This window comes from Acartia tonsa, chromosome 5, assembly GCF_053477335.1.
Source record: "Acartia tonsa isolate MP-2025a chromosome 5, ASM5347733v1, whole genome shotgun sequence".
NCBI classification, from domain to species: Eukaryota; Metazoa; Arthropoda; class Copepoda; order Calanoida; family Acartiidae; genus Acartia; species Acartia tonsa.
The window spans coordinates 14,864,436-14,887,793 of NC_137264.1; the positions used below are offsets into that span (position 1 = coordinate 14,864,436).

The 23,358-nt window shown below is 31.1% G+C and overlaps 2 protein-coding genes across 4 annotated transcripts in view; both read left to right on the top strand.

The window, feature by feature from the left end:
- Window positions 1–23,358, top strand: part of Tudor-SN (Staphylococcal nuclease domain-containing protein 1) — a 472,363-nt gene that overhangs the window by 365,490 nt on the left and 83,515 nt on the right. The gene's annotated exons all lie outside the window — the stretch shown is intronic.
- LOC145318834 (uncharacterized) lies at window positions 1,464–20,333 on the top strand. 2 transcript variants are annotated; one of them, XM_080160478.1, is made up of 12 exons: window positions 1,464–1,514; window positions 2,232–2,305; window positions 3,624–3,684; window positions 4,253–4,338; window positions 5,012–5,108; window positions 7,935–8,063; window positions 8,317–8,505; window positions 15,448–15,548; window positions 16,206–16,274; window positions 17,319–17,352; window positions 18,254–18,333; window positions 19,282–20,333. In XM_080160478.1, the coding sequence occupies exons 5-12, from the start codon at window positions 5,037–5,039 to the stop codon at window positions 19,337–19,339; spliced, it is 732 nt and encodes a 243-aa protein (XP_080016604.1). In that variant the 5' UTR covers window positions 1,464–1,514; window positions 2,232–2,305; window positions 3,624–3,684; window positions 4,253–4,338; window positions 5,012–5,036; the 3' UTR covers window positions 19,340–20,333. The 2 variants fall into 2 exon arrangements, with proteins under 2 accessions (XP_080016604.1, XP_080016605.1); XM_080160479.1 differs by lacking the exons at window positions 7,935–8,063; window positions 8,317–8,505.

Genomic DNA, 23,358 nt, shown 5'->3' on the forward strand with positions numbered 1-23,358 from the left:
ACCGTTTCAGTGCTTCGCTTTTATGGATGTTGTCATCCTTGTTTTTCAGTGTTTCGAAGCTACTTTATAATTAACCTGAATATAACCTTACATCCATTTTAACATGTTGATTTTTAACTTATTTAACAACAAACTTTTATGTGATGTAATTATCCGATTGATATGATTTTGGATTCCTGGGACAACAAAGTACAATGTTATAAGCAAAGCATCTGTATAATAATATCCTAAAAATGTGAGCATGTCCCTATAAATATTATCCTGTATTTAAGCAGTTTTTCAACAAATTTAATTACAATTTTGTTTTGCCTTTTATACATTTATATTCTGATTATTCAGTCCTGACACTCTACAAGTGTAAATGTTCGTATATTCTTCCGTTTCAGAGCTTCGCTTTTATGAAAGTTGTCATCCTTGTTATATTTGAAAATATTTATTAGAAAACATGACAAACATATTATATTGTTATTTATAAAGATTTTGGTATTTCATCTTTTATTTGTTCAAAATAGAACCAATTAAACGGCATGTCTTATTAATTCAGTGAAAATCATTTTGTTTAGAACGGTTTATACTTTACAAAATTGTATAATGTATAAATTAGGGTTGAGGGTTTTTCTTGTTAATGTAATTTTGGCTAATTAAGGTTGAAATTTTATCTTGTGTTCATTTCTGTGTTATTCAGTGTTAAAAAAATAAGAACTATTTCTCAAATAAACAATTTTTCTTTTGTCAAAGACGATATTTCCTTGAGTTGTTGGAAGCGAGTTTTTAAAGATTTGGCTTTGCATGCAACAGCGTCATTTAGAACAATTGTAGAATTTGTACTTTTTAAAATAAGGTTTGCTCAATGCTTATATAAAAAAAACACGACTTTTTTATATTTTTGTATAGTTATTGTAAATTTAACTTTTATGCAACGACCTAACGTTGTATACAAAGTCTTTAAAAACTGTGCACAGCTGATCTAAGCCACAGGCAGTTGTGTGTGCATGCCTGTGTGTGTGTGTGTGTGTGTGTGTGTGTGTGTGTGTGTGTGTGTGTGTGTGGGCGTGCGTGAACTGTGTTTGTACGTTGATTTTCTGCTTCTAAAGTCGAAACAAGTAAATACGCTATATAAAGGCATGATTAACAAAGGCCTTAATCTAATTTTTGTAGTTATTTATCTATAATCATTAACTCATTAAAAATAAATAAATGACTAAGTAATAAATGTGATATATTGTCTAATTAAAATAATATTTAATAGTGACCAAAAAACTGTAAAGTAATAAAACTAAAGATTTTTTTTCAGAAGAAAATGAGTCATCACAAAAGAATTACCAAGAATTTTGTTAGCTGAGTAAAAACTAGGAAAACCCCATTTTGTGCAAAAAAAAACGCGCGGGTAAAATCTCTAAAATGGCTTCCCAAGATTCTTGGAGCTTCAATGTCTTGTTGTATAAAGAGGTAGGGACTTTACAATTTTTCTCTGTTTTGAGAGTTAGGTTATATCATGAACATTTAAGTTTAAGGTTCGTGTCAATTTACTATACATACATAACTATTAATGGTTTCACCCTAAGACAATCCAATCCCTTATATATTGGATACAATCATAATAAAATTAAGTAGCATGATGTCTTGTTTGTATATCTGTGTATTTAAGATTCTCTGAACTAATTATATGGTTCTCCTTTACAGTGAAGCTTTCCATATGTCCTGGGAAGGTCTATAACTAATTTTGATTCAAAGAGTAATAATAATCACCACTATAAACAAAAAAATTCATCTTCCCCTTATTCCTCCTATTGGGACTTTTTCACCCTTAGCATTTAGCATCTAGTGACGGCCCGGGGGAGGAGTGTTAAAAATAGCCTAAAACCAACCTCAAGCTTTGCTCTAAAATTAAATAGCCTTTAATCATTCTTAGAGCTTTATGAAGCTTCCATAAAATGTAAAACTTAATCGGTTTAATGATTTGTGAGATTTTAAAGGAAAATATAAAGTCATCTAATGGTTTTAGGCTATTATACTGTTCCCCCTCCCCATCTCCATCTCCTAGTTGCTATGGGTGCAGCCGCTAGTTTATCTATTATTAGCAGCTCTAATAGTTATAAACCTTCTCAGGACCTATGAGAAGCTTCATGGTATTAGGAGAAGCATATCGGTTAGAAAGATCCCTGGGACATACAGACAGACAGTTAGACATCATATTACTTTTATGTACCTATTGTATTTTTGTTTTTCAGTTACGAGTGAGTTTGCAAGAAGTTTTGCAGCGATATCCTGACACATTAAGACAAATCATAGAAAAAAGACCCAGGTACAATTTCTGGCTTAATAGTACTTGAATATCAACTAATTCCCCAAGAGTAGTTGAGTATCCAAGCATATTTTCAAAGAGTAGTTGAATCTCCAAACTGTTCACCTATGATGGTAGATGAATATCCATTACAGTTTTCTATTGTTTTTTTTTTTAAATCAAATCTTCTCTACAGCTCTTGTCCCTCAACGAAAAAAGTAAAGAACCTTATCAAAAAAGATCTTCGCTTTTAAAAATGATCAATCAGCAGTGCTAAAAACTCCTTGTGTTTTAATTGGACATATGATCCTTAAAGGACGCCTGCAAGAAATACCACGCTTTAACTGCTGAAAGACTGCCACAAGTAGACCCAATACCCCAAATTTAAAGCCTTTAGCTTCAATAACAAAAAAGTTCTAGGCATTTCAAAATAGCATTTTATGTACAATGAAATTTTTGAAAGATTTCCAATGCTCATAAAAAAAACAATATTAAATTACGTCGCCTAGACACAAAATTATAACCTTATCTTTGTCAGAAACTTTGATTGCCGGTAACTGATTACATTTTTACAATAAAAACACCACATTTCATAGTCAAAATCTATAAAAAAAAATTCGATTTAAATTGCATTTTTATACAAAAATCATAGCGGAAACAAAGGGGTAAACTATTACAAACTTAGCTGTGATTGGTTGTTAAGCTGATTCAGCCTTCTGATTGGCTACAGTACATTCGGTACAATGCAAGTTAAACTTAATTTTTTTAAATGATTTTGACTATAAAAATGGGTATTTTTATTGTAAAAATATAATTAGTTACTGGAAACCTAAATTTATGACAAAAATAAGCCTATAATTTTGTATCTAGGCCACGTAGTTTAATTTCAAAGTTTTCAACATGAGCATTGCAATTCTTTCAAAATTTTCATTGTACATAAAATGTAATTTTAAAATGCCTAGAACTTTTTTGTTATAGAAGCTGAAGGCCTCAAATTTGGGGTATTTGGTCTTCTTGTGGCAGTCTTTCAGCAGTTAAAGCGTGGTATTTCTTGCAGGCTTCCTTTAAAGAAAAGATTACAGAGTTAGAACAATTTAAAATTATACTTATAACTATTTTAGGGGAGGTTAACTCCACCTTCCAAGAGAAAATAAACACCCAGCTTTCCCCCAAAAGACTAAAATGAAAAGTGGAGGGTCGACTTTACCACATCTGTCTTTGCTATGGAGGCTTACAAATCTTTTTTTTTAAATCTTTGCATAAAGGGACATTTAGTTCTCAAGATGTGTAGCATCTCTTTCGGTGGTAGAGCATAAAGTAATCCTGTTTATCTGTTCAGCTTACCCTTGCGTGGCAGAAGATCTTTAGAAAGAATTCAGACCTTTGAGGCATTATTAGATGTAAGTATTAAAAAATAAGGGGGATTTTTTTTTGATTTTGTGGGGTTATGGGTGTCCCACTCCCCAAGAAATAGCCTAAAACCACCACAGGACCAGTAGGTATATTCCCTAAAGAGTAGAATCCAATCGGTTCAGTGGTAACCGAGATCTTAAAGAACAGACAGACGGACGAACAGACGGACGGACAGTCATCAAGCTACTTTGTATTATAGATAATTTAAGTTTATTGTTGCTGTGCTTTTTTATGGTAAAAATTGTCCTCATTTGACATAATAAACCAATTAAAATCAACTAAAAAATCACGAAACCTTTACGGAAAAGTTATTATTTTTTTTATCTATAATTTTCCCTTATTTTAAAGCACAGATTACCTTTAACATTTAAACTCTTAATGCTAGGTTTTAAATTTGATTAAAATCGATAAAAGGACACTTTCTTTTTTTTACTCATTGAGGTGAATTACATGGAAAACAAGAAAGGTTAATCTTAATATTTTTGTGGGGGGGGGGGGTGTAAATTATCATCTATTGACTTATGCCTGTATTACTAATGACTGCTACTTTGTCAGGAGCTTGAGCGGCAGCTGTTGATAACTCCTGGAATTGGTGAAATCTCCAACCTACAAACTATCATCTACAGTGTATGTCCATACAGGTAAAACTTTGCAGTGCCGCGTCCAGGGTTTCGGATCCGGATCCGGATCCGGATCCGGATCCGCAAGGATCCGCATATTTTGAGTCCAAGGATCCGGATCCGGATCCGCAAAAAAAATGCGGATCCGGATCCGGATCCTTAGACTCCAAAAAATGCGGAAAAAATGGAAAAATCTACCTAAATTTATATAAAATCTCAGACATTCTCTTGATGAGAGCCAATCTTTAAGGTTTAGGTTCAGACTTGAAAATTAAAAGTATTTTTGACTTCGAATTGAAGAATAAATTTTTTTGAAAAATTTGGTGATTTTATTTTTATTGTCAAAGATCCGGATCCGGATCCGCACTGACCAAATTTTGAGGATCCGGATCCGGATCCGGATCCGCATAAAATCAATGCGGATCCGAAACCCCCCGCGTCCCCTCAAAGTCAACCCCCCCCCCCTCCATCATATTTTTAAAATAAATTGAAATATTAAGGGAGGGGGTGAGTTATTTTTTTCTTTTAAGTTTAACCACTTAGAAAATCCAACCCGGCCTTGCTAGGATACCCTGTACTATAATAGAGACGCAAAAATTGTAGCAATTTCAATTAAAGGTTGGGTAAGGTATTGGCACATAAACAGGTGCATTTTTAAAAAGACAAGTGAATAACAGTTATTATTTTATTTTAGTTTAAGAAACCAAATCAGTGAATTAATGGAAGATTTTAGAAGACAAGTCAGACCTCAAGTACCGACAATTTCTTCCCCGAGGCCTAGGCCTCCCCAGGTAGAGAATACTTATCTATCGCATCGTTTTCTAGACAGCTTTCCGCGGATGTAAAAACGAAAAAGTATAACATTAAAATAATTTTTTAACCCCGACGATGGGCTAAAGGACCGGTCTAACAAAACTAGTATTAATAATATGATTTTATTTTAATATTCGTAAAAAACACAATTTTTATTCAGATAAGGTTAAGTAAGGGTTAGAAGATCCCTGCAGGAGAAGTATATCTCATGGGTGGGGTCGGAAGTATTATAACCCGTCGCATGGAATAGAAATAAGTATTTTTTCTTCCAAAAATTAGAAGATTTAAATTGATAATTTTTTCCAAACCTTTATCTAAGAAATTTAACTATTCATTACATACTATACTATGTGGTGTGGATGGGGGGGGGGGACTCCCTTTCGTACCTAAATGTGTACACTTTCTATCCATTAATGTGGACGGATTGTTCTCACACTGTGTTTTTTATTGGTCTGAATAAGGAATTATTCATTTTGAACTTCTATATCTTTTTAGAAATTGAAGTTAACTAGATTACTAAGAGATTTTAAAAATTGAAATATAAAAAGTTTCTGTGGGGAGTGAGTGGGGGTAAAGGGGGTGGTCTTCTAAAACTTTAAGAAAATTGGCTAAATCCTTGGATTGGTCTTAGGTTTATTCTATGAAAACTATAGCGGTTAGTGACATCTTAAGCTTCATCCGGACAGACAAACGGTCGGACAGTAGACAGATAGATGATGTACATTGTACATATATCGTTTTACTTTGAATCATAAACATTTTTCTGTTACAAAGAAGTTGTATCAACTTTTTTGCTTTTTATTTAAGATAGCTAGCCGGTTCTTTCAGTAAGTAGTAGATGTAAAATTTTTCATAGAATTCAGATATGCAATCGTTTTTTTTGTAGACCTCTTATTTTTAAAGTAATTTAAGTTTTTAAAAAAAATAATTAAGTCAGTTTTAAGGTACTAAAACGCAACAAAATAAAAGAAGAAAATAGCCAGTATGAACAAAAATAGTAAGATCTTTAATTTGACACCTTACTTTTAAAATTCTGTTGAGTAATTGTTGAAAAAATCTATTTTTTTAACCTCGGTTTAAACAAAACATTAAACCTAAATATTTTCTCATACAGACATAAAAAATATGGGTTCATATATACCATTAGAATGAGAAAAATAATATGAATCCATTCTAAGCGAAATTGAAAAAGTTTAAAAAAATTGTAATAAAAAATAGAAAAAATAAAAAGTTTATTTTAAGAATTGTAACTACTAAACTAGCCAATCACAAATCGCAAAAATTGACGAATCGGGAAGCTTAATCTATAAAATTAACCTATAGAATTGCCAGAAAAAAAGGAGAACGTTCATACAATATATACAATAGATACTACATTAAATATAGTGATATTAAAGAACATGTAAAGAATGAAAAATTATGAACAAATATGCATCAGTCTGTTTATAAACTTCAAAACAATGCAGTTAAAAATACATTATTGTTTCTTGTGTTTAAAAAATATCTGCTACATTGCATTGTCTTTTGTTTAGGTTTTGTTCAGGTTTGGTTCAAGCTAACCCTTTAAAGCCGAAAATTATGATTCTTAAAATAAACTTATTTTTTTTTATAATAGTTTTATAAAACTTTTTCAATTTTGCTTAGAATAGATTCGTAATATTTTTCTGATTCTAAAGGTATATATGAACCCATGTTTTTTATGTCTGTTTGAGAAAATATTTAGGTCTAAAGTTTTTATTAAACCGAGGTTAAAAAAATAGATTTTTTCAATAATTACTCAACAGAATTTTAAAAGTAAGGTGTCAAATTAAAGATCTTACTATTTTTGTTCATACTGGCTATTTTCTTCTTTTATTTTGTTGCGTTTTAGTACCTTAAAACCGACTTAATTATTTTTTTTAAAAACTTAAATTACTTAAAAAATAAGAGGTCTACAAAAAAAACCGATTGCATATCTGAATTCTATGAAAAATTTTACATCTACTACTTACTGAAAGAACCGGCTAGCTATCTTAAATAAAAAGCAAAAAAGTTGATACAACTTCTTTAAACAATTTAGTGTATTTTTTCAATTTCTCTATCTTACTTTTGTAATTTACATTTTCTATGGTTCGTGTACTAAAATAATAAATATGAAAGTCCCAGTCCAATAAAGTTCATTTATGCCCAGCATGAGAGTCTACTAAGGGCAGGGATTTCAAGGGATAAGACAATGGACGATAAGTTGATGTTCACCCACAATCATCATAAACAATAGTACCCCTTCTGTAGATAAAATGATCCGTGGAAATGTTTTGACACTACTAGGTTGCACCAATCAAACAAATTAAAATAAAAGTAACCAAAGTTTTTAAGATCGTGTTTAGACATAAAATTTTGGGTACCAGTGTTAATTTTATAGTCTAATATCCCCTTTGTCCCTGACTAAAGGGTAACCTGTACATATGTGTAAATTACATTCTAACAGTATTTCTTTAAGTTAGTCTCATTACTTGATTAGTTGGTGAAGGAAGGGAACATTGGATTATAAATCATACTAACACGGTCTCTTATTTGTTGGGCTTAAATTTTGGTTTATTTTTAATGAATTAAAATTGTTTGCTTCAAATAATATAGAATGGTCCAAAGTAATAACTCTAATCTACAGGAGTAATTTTGTTTATCATAATTGGGAATGAACAAAATATTGTACATCAATTATTGTTCCTTGTCTTATTCCTCAAGATGTAAAGTTTCAAGCTAATTATTTTTTTTAAATTAATTTTTTTTTTGACATTGATACCTATAACCCTAACTTTACACAGACTTTATCCCTGAACGCCTGGGCCAGTAGCAGCAGCGCGTCCCCTAGTCAATCATCGGCCAGTTCGTCAGTACACAGTAATACGTCATCTAGGGGCTACAAGCATCGGTCTACCTCGCTTAATACCTCACAGGAAAAAAATAATTTAGATTTTATTAACATTAATTCAAAAATCTTATACCTCAAAACAATATATAAATTACTTTCTACCATGTATTTTTCAACATTTATTGGATTTTCAAAATTTGCACAAAATAATTTTTATTTTTATTCTTATTCTAAAAGAAAAGTTGTTTTAGGAAATAGTTAGACAAACGTACAGATTTTATACTATTCTAAACTTATGAATGCAATTGTTATTCGAAATTATTTTGAACCTTACCCAGGCCATAACAATCCCCTCGCAAATTTCTCGGGCGCGCCGTATCTCCACCCCCTCGACCCCCACGACACCAACAATGAGCACCTGGGCCACAGCCAGCCACCCCTCACTTGCAGCCTCATCATCGCCCCTGCAGGGCTCATCCCCGGCCAGACGGTGGGGAGGTGTCGGCCCCTCAGGAACAGACAGGGTAGGTTTTTTTTGAGTGTTTATTTTATTTCAATGGGAGTAGTTACAGAGAAATAAGCAATAGCATACTAGCATCTGGCATCATCCAAACCTTATTTCAACAATAAGTTTAATCTTCTGAGGGGATTATTTTGTGTATCATAAATTGGAGGTGTATAATGTACATCAATTTATCATGCAATGCATTATCCCTTAAGATTCTTTAAGATATGAACAAATATCTAATTATTTGTGTCTTTTGGTGACATAGAAATATTAAATTAGTTATTTAACGCATTGTATTAAAATGAAAAATTATAATATTAAAACCAGTTTTAATTGGCCCCGAGAGGCTAAAGGCCCGGTCTATCAAGACAGATTTTTATATTATGACTTTTATTTTATTTTTCTTGGAAAATTGTCGGTAATATGATGCTATACATGCTGGCTGATTCTTTTCCAGCGTATATTAATAGGTTTCAAAGCCATAGTGGAAACTTTCTTACGTATATTTTAGTAAAATCTTAAAGTTGCCATCAATTGCAAACTTTCTATTCTAACAATTTATTATCTTTTATTCTGTAGTTACCAAGCCTTTGCTTTAAAATCCGTAGATTTTCTACAATATGTGATTGTCGGTCAATCAGTCTGTCTAGACACATAAATAGAAATGGCGGTAATAGGTATGAAAGACTTAGATGGTACATTTGGCCCCATAATCTGCAAAACTTGAAAAGGGATTTATAGCCGACGAACTCTATTGTTTATTTATAGTTACATGCAAATTATTCCAATAATATGAATGACGAAGTGAAAAATCAAAATGTTTTAATGAATTAGTATTCTGGTAACGATAAAAGAGTTGCCCCGCTTTCTAAATTGTACCTGACTGTTCATAACTCATAATGCAAAGTTTGAAATCTATAGGACAATTCTAACATGTCTAAATTGACATTAAATTGAGATTAAGACGGACGTTTCTTCACAGTTTCTAGCCAATAATATGACTGAATTGTTCCTCCACTGTTCCTATTGGTTGATATTGAGAGTATGTATCTAGATCTTGTATATCTGTTAGGGAAATTGAGGTTCCTTTCTAAATATGAATAGAGTTACTCAAGAGACATAATGTCTGAATGGGCCAATAGGAGAATACTGACGGAACATTAAGAGATCTTATTGGTTGAATCATTTTACAGATCTTGGTATGTAAGGGCATAATTTTTTAATTTCGTTTGCATTATAAATTGTCGCATATCTTAAGATTAAGCTTTTCCTGGGTAAATTAATTCGTTAAAAAATTCTTTTAATGAAGCTAGCTTTCTAAAAAATTATATCGTCAAAAAAATTCGTCTCAAATTTCGTCGCTCGTATCTCGTATAGAACAAAATGTAAACAACCGGTTTTTGTCTGCAAAAAATCCCTTTTTAAGATTGGCGAAAAATGGGGTCATTGAGATAATATATATATTCATTTATTACACACATATTAGAAACTTGTTTTATATGTTCAATTCCTAATGACGTAAGAAAACAATGTTTACTTTCAAAATTTCTAGTGCTTATTTTATCTAAAAATTTCAGGGATCTTAAGGGATAAGACAATGACCAATATATGACGATAAACAAAATTTTACCTCTTTGTTGAAAAGTTTGGACACTGATAGTTTGGAAGCAACCAATTTAAAATTCAATAAAAAGTACCTAAAGATTTTAAGCCAATGAATATGATAATGTGTTTATAAAACTTTGGGTACCAGTGTAATTTATAGTCCAATGTCTTCTCCCTCCCTGAGAAATATAGTACAAAGGCCATATGTCTACGTTTATAACCAGAGGTGGATTCTTTAAAAAAATTTGCCCCACTAATCGCTTAGTGGGGCAAAATTGTTTTCGTTAAAAATCCTCCAAAATCACATAAAAAATCTACAAAAATTAAATAAAATCTTATTTATATAACCCTTCTTTGATTTTGTTTAATTTTTGTAGATTTTTAATGGGATTTTGGTGGATTTGTCACAAAAACAGTTTTGCCCCACTAAGTGATTAGTGGCGCAATTTGTTTTAAGAATCCACCTCTGTTCTAAAAAAAGACCAAATATTTTTTTTTTGATGCATTTGTCTCATCATTTGTATACTGTGACTATTGTAGTTCAAAAACCTGAAAAACAATGGTTTGCAAAATGTTTGCCTTTTTCTTCGTATTTTAATCTCTTGTTAATTATCAATAGCTGAAAGTGTCATAATATAATTTACAGGATGGCTTCGTAACCGATTAATATCCGCTGGACTAGAACCGGATCTCAGCAATACTGAAAATGATTTTAGCATCGTACAGATATTTTTCCACGAATATTAAGATTAAAATCATAGTGTTAGTACCAGTTTTTATAGTCAGGGCCTTCGGTCCCTCGGGGCTAACAAAACTGGTTTAAATCTCATAATTTTTCATTTTAATGTCCGCAGAATGCTGTCTAATACGATGAGACAAATAACTCTTCTAGACATATATTGGAGTTTGTAAGTCTGTATAAACAAGGATGACAACATCCTTAAAAGCGAAGCACTGAAACGGTAGGACAAACGGACATTAACACTTGTATAGTGTCCAAACTGAATTATCAGAATATAAAAGTATAAGAGTCGAAGCAAAATTGTAAGTAAATTTGTTGAAAAACTTCTTGATACAGGATAATGTTTATTGAGTTTATGGACATACTTACATTTTTAGGATTTGATTATTGAGTTGCTTCGCTTAAAATATTGTTCTTTGTTGTCCCAGGAATCAATATACCAAAAATCAGATCAAACGGATAATTAGATCACATAAAAATTTGCTGTTAAAAAATTAGAAAAATCAACATGTCTAAAATGGACGTACGGACATTCTGGTAATGATTATAGAGTTGCTACGCTTTCTAAATCGTACCTAACTACTACAGGAATCATCATACAAAGTTTGAAATCGATAGGACAATTCTAACATGCCTAAACTAACGAATAAAAGCTATCTATCTCGGACGGACGTACGGACGGACGGACGGACCGACCCTAATTATAGAAAAGCTTCGCTTTTAAAAATTGAAAAAAGGACACCTAACATTTAATACTATTCGAAAGTCAAAAATTTGATTGAAATTTATCTTGTTTTAAAATAATATCATCCTTGTTTCTCTTTTGTGTTCGGTTGAAACTCAAATTTCTAAACAAGAACATTTTGTCCATAACAAGCGCAGTTTGAGCGATTGTTATTTTCATTAAAAATAGTAAATACACTTGATTCAATTGTTTATTCTATGTCTGCTAAACTTTTAACGCAATTGTAGTATCATATTAAAAAAAGTAAAAACGCAGGAATTCGATTTTCATCAAACATTGTTACTTAGGTATAAGTTTAGTTAATTCCTTAATTCCACTCCCTATATTTCAAATGTTTCTTGTACATATTTACTGCTTTTTTAAACCAACCAATCAATATATAATAAAAGTGCCAACATATTTAATCCTTTCGATAATCCTTCCCCTGCTGATTGAGCTTTTTATAATCCTGATCTAAACATAATAATCTATATGGTAGTTGTCTATAGTGCCCCAGCAATATGGGGATAGATGTTACTGATTTTGGCCTACCTATTCTATTTACGTCAGTAAATACCCTATACCCCATCTCTTTTCCAGGGGGGGTTCTTTCCCCTTCCCCTCTCTCTTTCCCTCAAATATGACGTTAATAGAATAGATAGGCCAAAAGCGGGAACATCTAGGGCATTAAAACCACAGCTATATCTATATGTCCTTGACATATATACATGCTGAGAGAAAATAAACTGTGTTTACCGTTTCTGACAAAAACAGTAAAATATTGAGGAACACCTGAATTAAATTTAATGTATTTTTAAGAGAGAGAGGGGACAATGGGCTGTTTATTACAGAATTACTCAAAGTTTTATAATAATAACGTTTTCATATTCGTTGGCTTAACAACTTTGGGGACTTTAGTGAATTTTAATTTGTTGATTCATTAAGTTGAGTGTTCAACCGTTTAAACCTCAATTGTACATCAATTTATCAGCCATTGTCTTATCGCTTCAGATCTCTGTGTATTTTTACATAAAACTTGTAATTGGCTTTTCCGTAATCATTCTGGTTTTTTTCCTATTTTTCAAAATATTGCACCTAATTCAAACAAGACTCCAAATAATGTGATGCAAGAGTTGTTTTGCTACCAGAAGAAAGGAGCTAAATCATGTTTATTTATCTTGTAATGTTTGCAATAAAAGGCAAATAAATGCGTTTCTAACTATTTTCCGTGATTCCCCAAACCATCAGATAGGGTCTGCTCATATTTATTTATACTTCCTCTAGTTTTGATTCAGTTTAGTCAAGATCGTTGGATTGATAATTTCATTAAAACATGGGTTATTTTATAAATTAGGTAAATGGGCCTTATGGTTTTTGTTTTTTTGTAACTGAACCTTAAAAAAATATATTTTTGCACCGGTGTAGCGCATATACATTTGTCTTTGTATGTCTGTACACGTAGAAACTTTAATCCTTATATAAAAGTAAAATGATGTCTATTTGTATGTGTGTGTCGAAGGATATGACTGCTGAACCGATATGGTTCTCCTTTACAGTGAAGCATCTCATAATTAAAAATTGAGGGTTTCCTCCCCCAACCCCTTCATTCAAGTTATCCTAGAGGCCTTTATGGGTATAGCCGCTAGTTAAATCATAAAGTAACAGTTGAATAAAGCTTATAGTACTTATTCCCAATGATAAAAAAAGTTATTTAGCAATCTATCATAAATAATAGACGAGAAAATTAAGTTTCTCCCAAAGTGTATCAAACATGCAGACGAAAGAGTTTGAACTTTATAGTAGCTCCGCTACTAAAATACACATTCTACTATTTTGAAAGTTTTTTGGGGTATAGTCCCTTTCGTGGCAGCGCTCCTTAAGGGGCGATTTTTCTTTTTTTTCACAATAGCTTTTCTCCTAATTCTAGCCCCTGCGGGGCCAATTGCCTTACTCTATAGGGCAATCACCTAACCCAATATGACCTAACCTAACCTAAAATAACCTATCGAAAGCCATTTTAAAAATACGACGTATTGCCCCTTAAGGAACGTTGCCACGAAAGGGACTATTCCCGATTTTTGAAGTTATTATATTAACATGGAAATGTGGTCATAATGTCATTAGAATGCCAACTATGACAATTTTTATTTATTGTAATTTTGTCGACATACTCCAGTAAAATGTTTGGTCAATAGAAAGCTACTAATTTTTGGATGTATCTTTAAAGTAAAATAAAGAAATATTCTTTTTGGTCTATTTTCATTTTTTCCTCTTTGGAATTTTATTAAAACATTAAAATCACTGATTGTTTGTGTGTGACATAATTTTCTTAAAGAAGTTGTATCAACTTTTTTTTTTATAGCTAGCCGGTTCTTTTAGTAAGTAGTAGATGTAAAATTTTTCATAGAATTCAAATATGCAATCGGTTTTTTTGTAGACCTCTTATTTTTTAAGTAATTTAAGTTTTTTAAAAAAATAATTAAGTCGGTTTTAAGGTACTAAAACGCAACAAAATAAAAGAAGAAAATGGTCAGTAAGAACAAAAATAGTAAGATCTTTAATTTGACACCTTACTTTTAAAATTCTGTTGAGTAATTATTGAAAAAATCTATTTTTTTAACCTCGGTATAATAAAAACTTTAGACCTAAATATTTTCTCAAACAGACATAAAAAACATGGGTTCATATATACCATTAGAATCAGAAAAATATTACGAATCCATTGTAAGCAAAATTGAAAAAAATTAAAAAATTAAAAAATTACAGAAATGGCCAATTATTTTTTTTGTTCAGACAACACTATTGTCTTCCCTTTTTTACCCCCTCTTTACCCCCTCTTTACCCCCTTCCCATTTTTATACTCAATTGAAGAATTAAGACGTTGCCTGTACAACATAATATGATATTTTCATATAATTCCTTTTATTGTAGTTTATATACTATATTGTAAACTTTTTTTTCAATTTTGCTTACAATGGATTCGTAATATTTTTCTGATTCTAATGGTATATATGAACCCATATTTTTTTATTTGTGAAATAATAAAATTAAGTTCAAAGTTTTTATTCTCGTGGGTTTAAAAAAATCGATTTTTTCAATAATTACCTGACAGAATTGAAAAAGTAAGGTGTCAAATTAAAGATCTTACTATTTTTGTTCATAATGACCATTTTCTTTCTTTTTTTTGTTGCATTTTAGTACCTTAAAATCGACTTAATTTTTTTTTTTTTAAACTTAAATTACTTAAAAAATAAGAGGTCTACAAAAAAACCGATTGCATATCTGAATTCTATGAAAAATTTTACATCTACTACTTACTAAAAGAACCGGCTAGCTATAAAAAAAATAGTTGATACACCTTCTTTTGATAAAATTGCATAATTCTATTATTGCTATCTAAGGAAGCATAAAAGTACCTTTAGAGTACAAAGTAGATTTTAAACGAAATTTAGTAATAACTGGTAAGTACCTTATTTTAAGTGATAACAAATTAAAATTTTTTTAAAGCTAAAAATTGTCTTTTTTTTGAGAAAATGAAATGTCACAATTTTGTCTTTGTATGAGATGATTAAAAATATATGCCTTAAAAAGTAGTTGTTAAATGCTTTTTTTTAAGTCGAAAGCCCTCAATTAGAAAATAGTAAAAATTTATTATTTTGAATACTTTTGAAATTCAAATGATAAATAGTTAGTTATATAGCTACATTTGAGAAAATGATATTAATATGAATACTTAGTGCTTTCCCCTGCTAGGACAATACCTATGGTTCCCTAACCCTGCGGGGTCTACCCATTACCCAATAGAACCGGACATAAAGTAATAAACAAACCAAAATCAGCCCCACCTCCTAATTTTCTTACTTATATTGATGTTTTATTTTATGTAGCCCGTACCAGATCATATAATTGATATGATTGCTCAAAGATTTGATCTGATGGGAGGAAGTGATTGGAGAATTTTTGTCGAGGGGTTAGGAATAAATCTCAGGTATTGTATATCAATATATCTTTTTAGTTTTAAAAGAGAAACAACTCTATATTCGTTACATGAATGTCAGTATGTCCATTTAAAATATGTTGATTTTTAACCTTTTTAATGAGAAATAATTATCCCATTTATCTGATTTTTTAAAATACTGATTCCTATTACAACAAGGTACAATTTTATAGCATCTCTATAAACAAGTCCTAAAACTGTAAGCATGTCTTAAAACAGAATCCCTTATTTAAGAAGTATAGAATAAATTTACTTACAATTTGTTTATATTTCATACATTTATATTATGCTTATTCAATTATGACACACTATAAGTTTTAATGTTTGTTTATCCTACCGTTTCAGTGCATCGCTCTTATGAATGTTGTCGTCCTTGTTTGTTGTTGAGGGCTAATAAAGAATTTTGGATTAATAAACCATTCATCTTTTTCTCTATCTTTTTATCTTTTATTCATTTTTATATTTTTCTAAGAACTTCTAAAGTAGTGGTATAATAGATATTTATCTATCTATATATCTTTTAATCTATCAGTTTGTTCTGCCATTGTCTGTCTGTATGTATATACAGTAGTCTGTATGTGTGTTTTTCAGTTTTTCTTTTTGTCTTGCTTTTTATCTGTCTATCTATCTATCTATCTTTCTATCTAGTGAGTATGAGTCTGTAAGATTATTATCTGGAGAAGTAGAAAGATTGGAAAGAGATTATCCAAGCCTGAGGTAAAAATTCAAAGCAATAGAAAGAATGTTTGTGTGTCTATCATTTAAGAGCTATGAAACTTCTATGGTTCTTATTATATCAGTTAGAATCGTTGAATCTTTTTCTAATTTATGAACCTATTCTTATTTTAAAGGATTACTTTTATCTTATAAACTTATCTGAAATCTTAATAGTTTTAGCCGTTTTTGAGATCTTAATCAAGAGGCGGACATTCAGTAGAAATATTCGTGAAAAGAATCTTTGGTCTAGTAAGCAAATCAAATTTATGATTCATCGTCAAGTTACCCATCCCCGCATCTCTGTTAAAAATGGGTTTAAAATGTACATACTCTTATGCAGAAGCGGGAACATGGTGTTGTCAGAGGGGTGTGTCAAGTTTTAATCCTGAAGGGGTGGAAAAAGGGAAAAGCTGGCATCCCCACTTTTTTTATTTAAAGTGCATTAACTCCTTCCGCATGCTCATATGCAATATGCATAGGTCAACTTGTTAACTTTTATTTGTGATAATTTGTGATTCACATTTTGTATTTATGTAACTTACAAAATCCGGATGGTGAAATTGCATTGATTTTTTATTACAGCGAATACACCAGGGATCTAAAGGGATAAGATAATGGCTGATAAAGTGATGTAGATCCCCAATGATGATACACAAAATTGCCCCTTCTGTAGATTACAATTAGTGGTTGAAACTTTCGGAAACTGAACGTCAACTTAAAGAACCAACCGAACAAAATTTAATAAAGTCCCCAAAGTTGTTATGTCAAGGGCCTTGTATCTTCTTTGGGTTGGGTCTTTGATATCACGTATTTAAAAAAAAACTTTTAGGGTGTAAAATAAGAGGTTTCAAAGTCTAAAGGAGTAAACACCCATTTAATTAGAGGTATATGTATGAGCTATAATAATTTTTGCATTTTTCCTAGTTAAATTCGTTTTTGCATTGTCTAAATAGTGTTCATTTGTTTTAAAATATTTTGAAAATTATCCATTGATTTCATAAAACTGACAATAATCCAAAATTACTATAAATGTATTTTTTTCAGGGATAGATTAAGAGAACTTTTTCATAGATTTCAGGTAAGAAAATTTCAATGATGTATTAGCTAGTTTTTGGAAGAAGAATACCCAGGGACAAGGGACCATGATCCTAACAAACAAGTACAAAATTTCCCCACGACCCACTTCCCTTTACATACAGAACAAAACAAGTTTTTCGAGAACAATAGGCCTCAAAATATCCAAATTTTCAAAAATTTCTAATAGAATTTATTTGCTGAATCACGGGGACGCTGGACTATACAATCAGATCTGCGACAATAAATTTATTTTCCAGTAAGAGACAGACACGATTACTTTCGCTTCTAATTATTTTATTTTTTGATAACAGTAGCAGCATACAATTAACATAAATAAAAACAATTATATTATGTATGTGTAAGAGTTTATGTCTGAAGCTAAAGATCAAACTAAAAACTATCTTATTGGGTAAGCTTTACATATGTCCTATAATGGTTTTAAGCAATTTTATACTTTGATTCTTCGAACACAGAGCCCCTAGATGCTTGGCATAGTCGCTAAAACACAATAACTTAATATAAAATTGCTATTTATCATTAGATGAAACGTTATAAGTATAATAGTGTTTCTTCAGATAAAGTATCCCTTTCCTGGTTAACCAGTCGCTAACCGTCTTTGACATACAGACCAGGGATCTAAAGGGATAAGACAATGGACGAAAAATTTATGTACATCCCCAATTTTGATACACGTGACAGAATTAAACCTTCTGTAGATTACAATTAGTGGTTGAAACGGTTGGACACTCAACTAAATCAACCAACCAATAAAAGTACACAAGGTTTTTAAGTCAACGAATAAAAAAGTTATCATAAGACTTTGGGGACTAGTGTAATAAACAGCCAAATGTCTCTCCCTCACTGCGCACAGACCATATTAATATATTATTTTTTTTTTTCAGTCACGATTAAGTAGCACTGGAGTTGACGCAGATATTATTGAAGTTATTGTAGATACACTTAGAAGCAACACTATTTGGGGGTAAGTAGACTAAAACCTTTCCAATGATTTTCTTCAAATTTATATCTAAGTAGCTTGGTCGTTTTAAAGATCTTATTTGACAAAACTACATCATAATAAAGGTTTGTAAATTTAAAGTAGATATTTTAAAAGCACTACTACTAGGGGGTAAGTACTAAGTATGGCCTAAAACCTTCCTAAAGATTTTATGAAAAAAATTCACTAACAGCTTGGTTGTTTAAGATATCTTAAAGGACATGTTTACTTAAATTACCTACGATATAATATAGGATTATTATACACTTTTTGTAGCACAATTAATTAAGGATACAACAGTCATAATGGTCCAACGTTTAACGAGATTTTGTTACAGGCACGTAAACAGACAGCCATCCTGTTACTTTTTAAATAAGAATAGTAATAGCTATCCTTATACTAAAGTAACAGGATGTTTGTCTGTCTGTGTGTACCGAAGGATCTCGCTAACCGCAAAACCGATCGGGTTCTCCTTAACAGGGTAGATTCTCATATGTCCTGGGAAGGTTTTTAACTATTTTGGGGGAGGGTACTACCACCCTCCCAAAAGAAATGACAAAAAATTGAAAATTTTCTTAAAATCTGGGAGACTTCAACGTCAAATAAGGTGGTATCGTACATAAAAAAATTAACTTTAACAAACAAAAACATTTAAAGTGCCACTAGAGGCCTCTAGGGGCGTAGCCGCTAGTCTTACATAAAGATATAAAATGCTTTTAAGCACGGCTCGACAGCCGCAACTGAGCCTCAAATTTTAACACGTTAAGATGCTTTAATTGGCAATTCATTTGAAAAGAGGGATTCTCATCATGGGTCACGTTTAGACTTCCAGCTGATATTCAAAATTATGAAAGGTTGATTTTCCTGAGGCTTGAAGGCGGCTGCCGAGCCCTGCTTTTTACTATTACCTATTTGACCTTTTCTTTATTTCAGAGAACCAGTATTTAACCGGTTAGCCAGAGAAATTAACGAAGCTATGAAAAAGAGTTAATATTCAACATTTTTAGTCTTTTTTTGCAGTTGTAAGGCAATGGAAGATAAATCTCATTTGCTAGTATTTGTTGGCTTAATAGATGGCGCTTTCCCTCAAAGTGTTTTGCTCAGCACAGAATACCCCTTCTCTCTATTTATAAAAAATAAAGGGTAGTAATTACTTTAGGTCAGGATATGTCCCTCCGCAGGGGTTATGCACATTACAAAGCTACCAACCTTTTTTTTTGTAAGAGGGTTTCAGTGCTCGACAGGCACCTTAAGGGAAAAAACACCTGCTAGATTGATTTATCTGCCATTACTTTAACCATGAATCCTTAATTATTTGTTTGAATAAATTTATATTTTTATTTGTCTCCTATCGGCTACGCCACTAGCTTTCAGCTGCAGTAAGACTTTAGTTCTACAAAGGGGGAAGAAGTAGATTGTGCTAAAATTCCGTAAAGGTGTGAGTTTTAAGGCTTATAAACAGTAGAACGATAATATTCACTAAATATAAATTTATGATTTTTCTGTCTATGGTTCTATTCTATAAGGAATACACATATTTAGTAAATATTATATTAATATAGTTGAGCTATTTATGAAGAAAAACCGTACTAGTTTCTTTATATAAAGAAAGCTCTACATATTTTGAAAAATAAGTGGCTTCGTCCCTGAAGGGGGTAATCTATCCCCGCTCACGTTTAATAACATTTATATTGAATTTTGTCTTGTCACGAATGGGTTTAAGAGGTTTTAGATATAAACCCTTAAAATTACAAATAACTTGCCAATGCCCAATAATAAGCTACCCTTCACATTTTGGAATAATTGTTTTTGATATTTTAGTGGAAACACTTTGCATTTAGATTTAATATAGGATAAAATTGCTCAAATTATATATATTTACAATAGAAATGCTTTTTTGCTGTGATGATTATCATAGGATTTTATTTTTCTGTCATGTAGTTTCAATGTCTTGTGATATAATAAACTTTAGTTTGAATTTGAAATTAAATATTTGTTATTCCAGTTCTACTTATCAAGAAAGTTATTTCTCGTATTCATTCGAATCCGGTGGATAGGAACCGGTTCTCATCCATACGAAAAAACTATGTCTAGCATCGTATTAAATCCAGCTTTCTACGAATATAAAAATGTACAATCATAAGCCGTTTATAATACGATGCGAGAAATAACTATTATCGCATTGTATTATAGACAGCTTTCCGCAGAAATTAAAATGATATATTATATGATTAAGACCAGTTTGTTATACCCAAGGGGCTGAAGATATTAGTATCAATATTCAATATATCATGCTTTTTATTTTAGTATTTGTAGAAAATTGTCTGTTATATGATGCTATACATTTTTCAGTAAGGCTGAAAATCATTTCCAATCCTGCGGACAGTGTTGCGGATCCGAATCCGGGGGTATAAATTTATGGAAAAATCTACCTAAATTTATATAAAATAGTCACTTACAAATTTTGAAATATCTAGTAACCTTGTTAAACTGTTTTTAACCTATTTTTTTATCATATATCAAAAATATACTATGACACCAGTAGAATCAGACTGCAGAGCCCAAATTTGAATTAAGTCCCCAATAAACTTTTTTTGGGGGATTTAAAAATCAATTTTATATGTTGCTGTGATCATTTTGATGGAAGCAAAAGCATTTTTTAGTTTGGGGTTAAATTGTTTCTTACAGAACAATTTGATGTGATTCAGATTATATCAATACAATAATAAAAACTCTACTCTGTTCGATGCAAATAATTTTTTTCTAAAACAATAATTTATATAGAAGAAATTTAACATTAAAATAAAACATATTATTCTAAAGTCTGAACCAATTAGAAGTCTCGTTTCATTTCAGTTTTTTACAATTCAAAAAAAGAGTGTTTTCACAAAGTGACTTATTTCCAATGTAGTTAAATAATTTTTATTTAATTAAATGAAAAGAATGAAAACTATAAACATAAAAGATACATGCTTTTTAAAAATATTTAAAAAAATAAGTTTGAATAATCTTTTATTTATTATTTTTGTATATGTGACAAAAAAAATTTGTTGTATTGCGTAAACGTTTGTTGTCATCTTTCACTATTTAACCCTTTACAGCCAATTTTTTTGTGTTTTAAATAAGTGATGGAAAACAAGCACGATAAAGTTAATTCATTGATATATTGTAAAGAATTAAGTTTTTAATGAATTAATTTAGATGAAATCAAAAGGCCTAATTTTACTCTATACCAGAATACTATATATATGAAGCAAAACACTCTAAAAGCTACGAATTTTACCCAATTAAAAAAAGACCTTTTGCTCTGATCAAAAAAGACCACAGCAACAGTAAAATTAATTTTTAAATCCCCTCAAAAAAGTTTATTGGGGACTTAATTCAAATTTAGGCTCTGCAGTTTAATTCTACTGGTGTCATAGTATATTTTTGATATATGTTTTAAAAATAGGTTAAAAACAGTTTAAGATCAGCTGATTCACTCCCACACTCTTCTCTCTCACATTGTATTCGAGATTAAAGAATAAATATTTTTTGAAAAATTTGGTGATTTTATTTTTATTGTCAAGGATCCGGAATCGGATCCGCATTTAATCAATGTGGATCCGCAACACTGCCTGCGGATATTAATCAGTTCCAAAGCCATACTGGACATTTGTTTTACAATTTTGTCTATTAGAAGCTTAGCATAATCAGGGAGTAAGGGAGGGGACAATGGGCAATTAGTTCCATTTAAGAGTTTTCAAAGAGAGGCCATGAAATCCAGAAAATTTGAAGGAAATTGTAAAGGCTGTGTAAATAAAATTTAGAAAACTAAAATAAGTAAAAGTTCCAAGAAAAAAAGCAATCATTTGAATATTAGAATACCAGTATATCAAACTGACATAACCATTCTGTAATTAATAATGAAAAAATCTCCCTGAAACTCGTACAACCCATTTTCCTAGATTTTAAATGCCAATATACACAAGAATTAAATTTAGGTTGTTAGATTAGGGTTCTTTATTATACAAATATCACAACAAAAATTTTACCTATGAAATGATATTTTCGAAGAATTTTTTTTTAAACCAGCCATATCAAGACAATTCATCCGTCTGCTCAGGAATAAGGTATAACCAACAAGCGAAATAAATCTAAAATAATATTTGAGGGCAAATGGAGAGGTCGCAATTTTACGATATGTTGCCCCCCAACGACAGCTGAAAAACACGTATAAGTTTCGTGAATTTTTTCTTGAATTAATTTAGTTGTTGTTATAAGCTGCCATCTGCTATATTCAAAACTAACCCAGCGAGTAGCGGCATTCCATGCGCTAGTACCCAAACTCAGTCAGAAACTGTTAAATTCTTGCACATTCCCTTTAAGCTAGTACTCAAAGTCTGAGACTCCTAAAAAATGAATATTCGATCCATTGTCCCCTCCTTACTCCCTGAGCATAATAGGGAAAGCTTAATTGCAATGGGAGAACACAGTGTAATAACAATCAGAACACATTATTGGTTGGTATGATGGTGTAAGATTTTGAAGAATTTCGTTAATACAAGTCAGCTGCAACTAGCAAGCTTAAACGAAATTAATTTAAAGAAAAAAAAAACGAAACCTATGCGTGATTTAAAGCTGTCGATGGGGGCAACACTTTTAAAAATATACGACCTTTTATCTGCCCCCCACAAATATTATATATTTTATTTGTTTTTTCTTAATTTTTTTCCTTAAATAGTGTATGTCTATTCATAAAGACATTATTTAAGATGATTCAGCAAGTTTGGGACCAAAACTCAAAAAAACCTAGTTTTGATACATGACACACAAACTTAAGAAAATATGCATTTCACTCCCGTGAGCCACCCACCTAGCCCGCTGGGGTTGGTCCCCGACTTGCTGAATCATCTTAAATAATGTCCTTGTGTATAGACACAGTGTATTCAAGGGAAAAAACATAATATAAAACAATTTAAGGTGAGTTTCTACATCAAAATAGACCAAAAAAGGCCTAAACCCCATTTT

Excerpts from the sequence above, each read along its gene's own strand:
- LOC145318834 (XM_080160478.1), top strand. The coding sequence starts at position 5,037 with ATGGAAGATTTTAGAAGACAAGTCAGACCTCAAGTACCGACAATTTCT. Across the intron at positions 15,549-16,205 it reads GGGTTAGGAATAAATCTCAG|TGAGTATGAGTCTGTAAGAT; the intron begins GTATTGTATATC and ends CTTTCTATCTAG. Across the intron at positions 16,275-17,318 it reads AGAGATTATCCAAGCCTGAG|GGATAGATTAAGAGAACTTT; the intron begins GTAAAAATTCAA and ends TATTTTTTTCAG.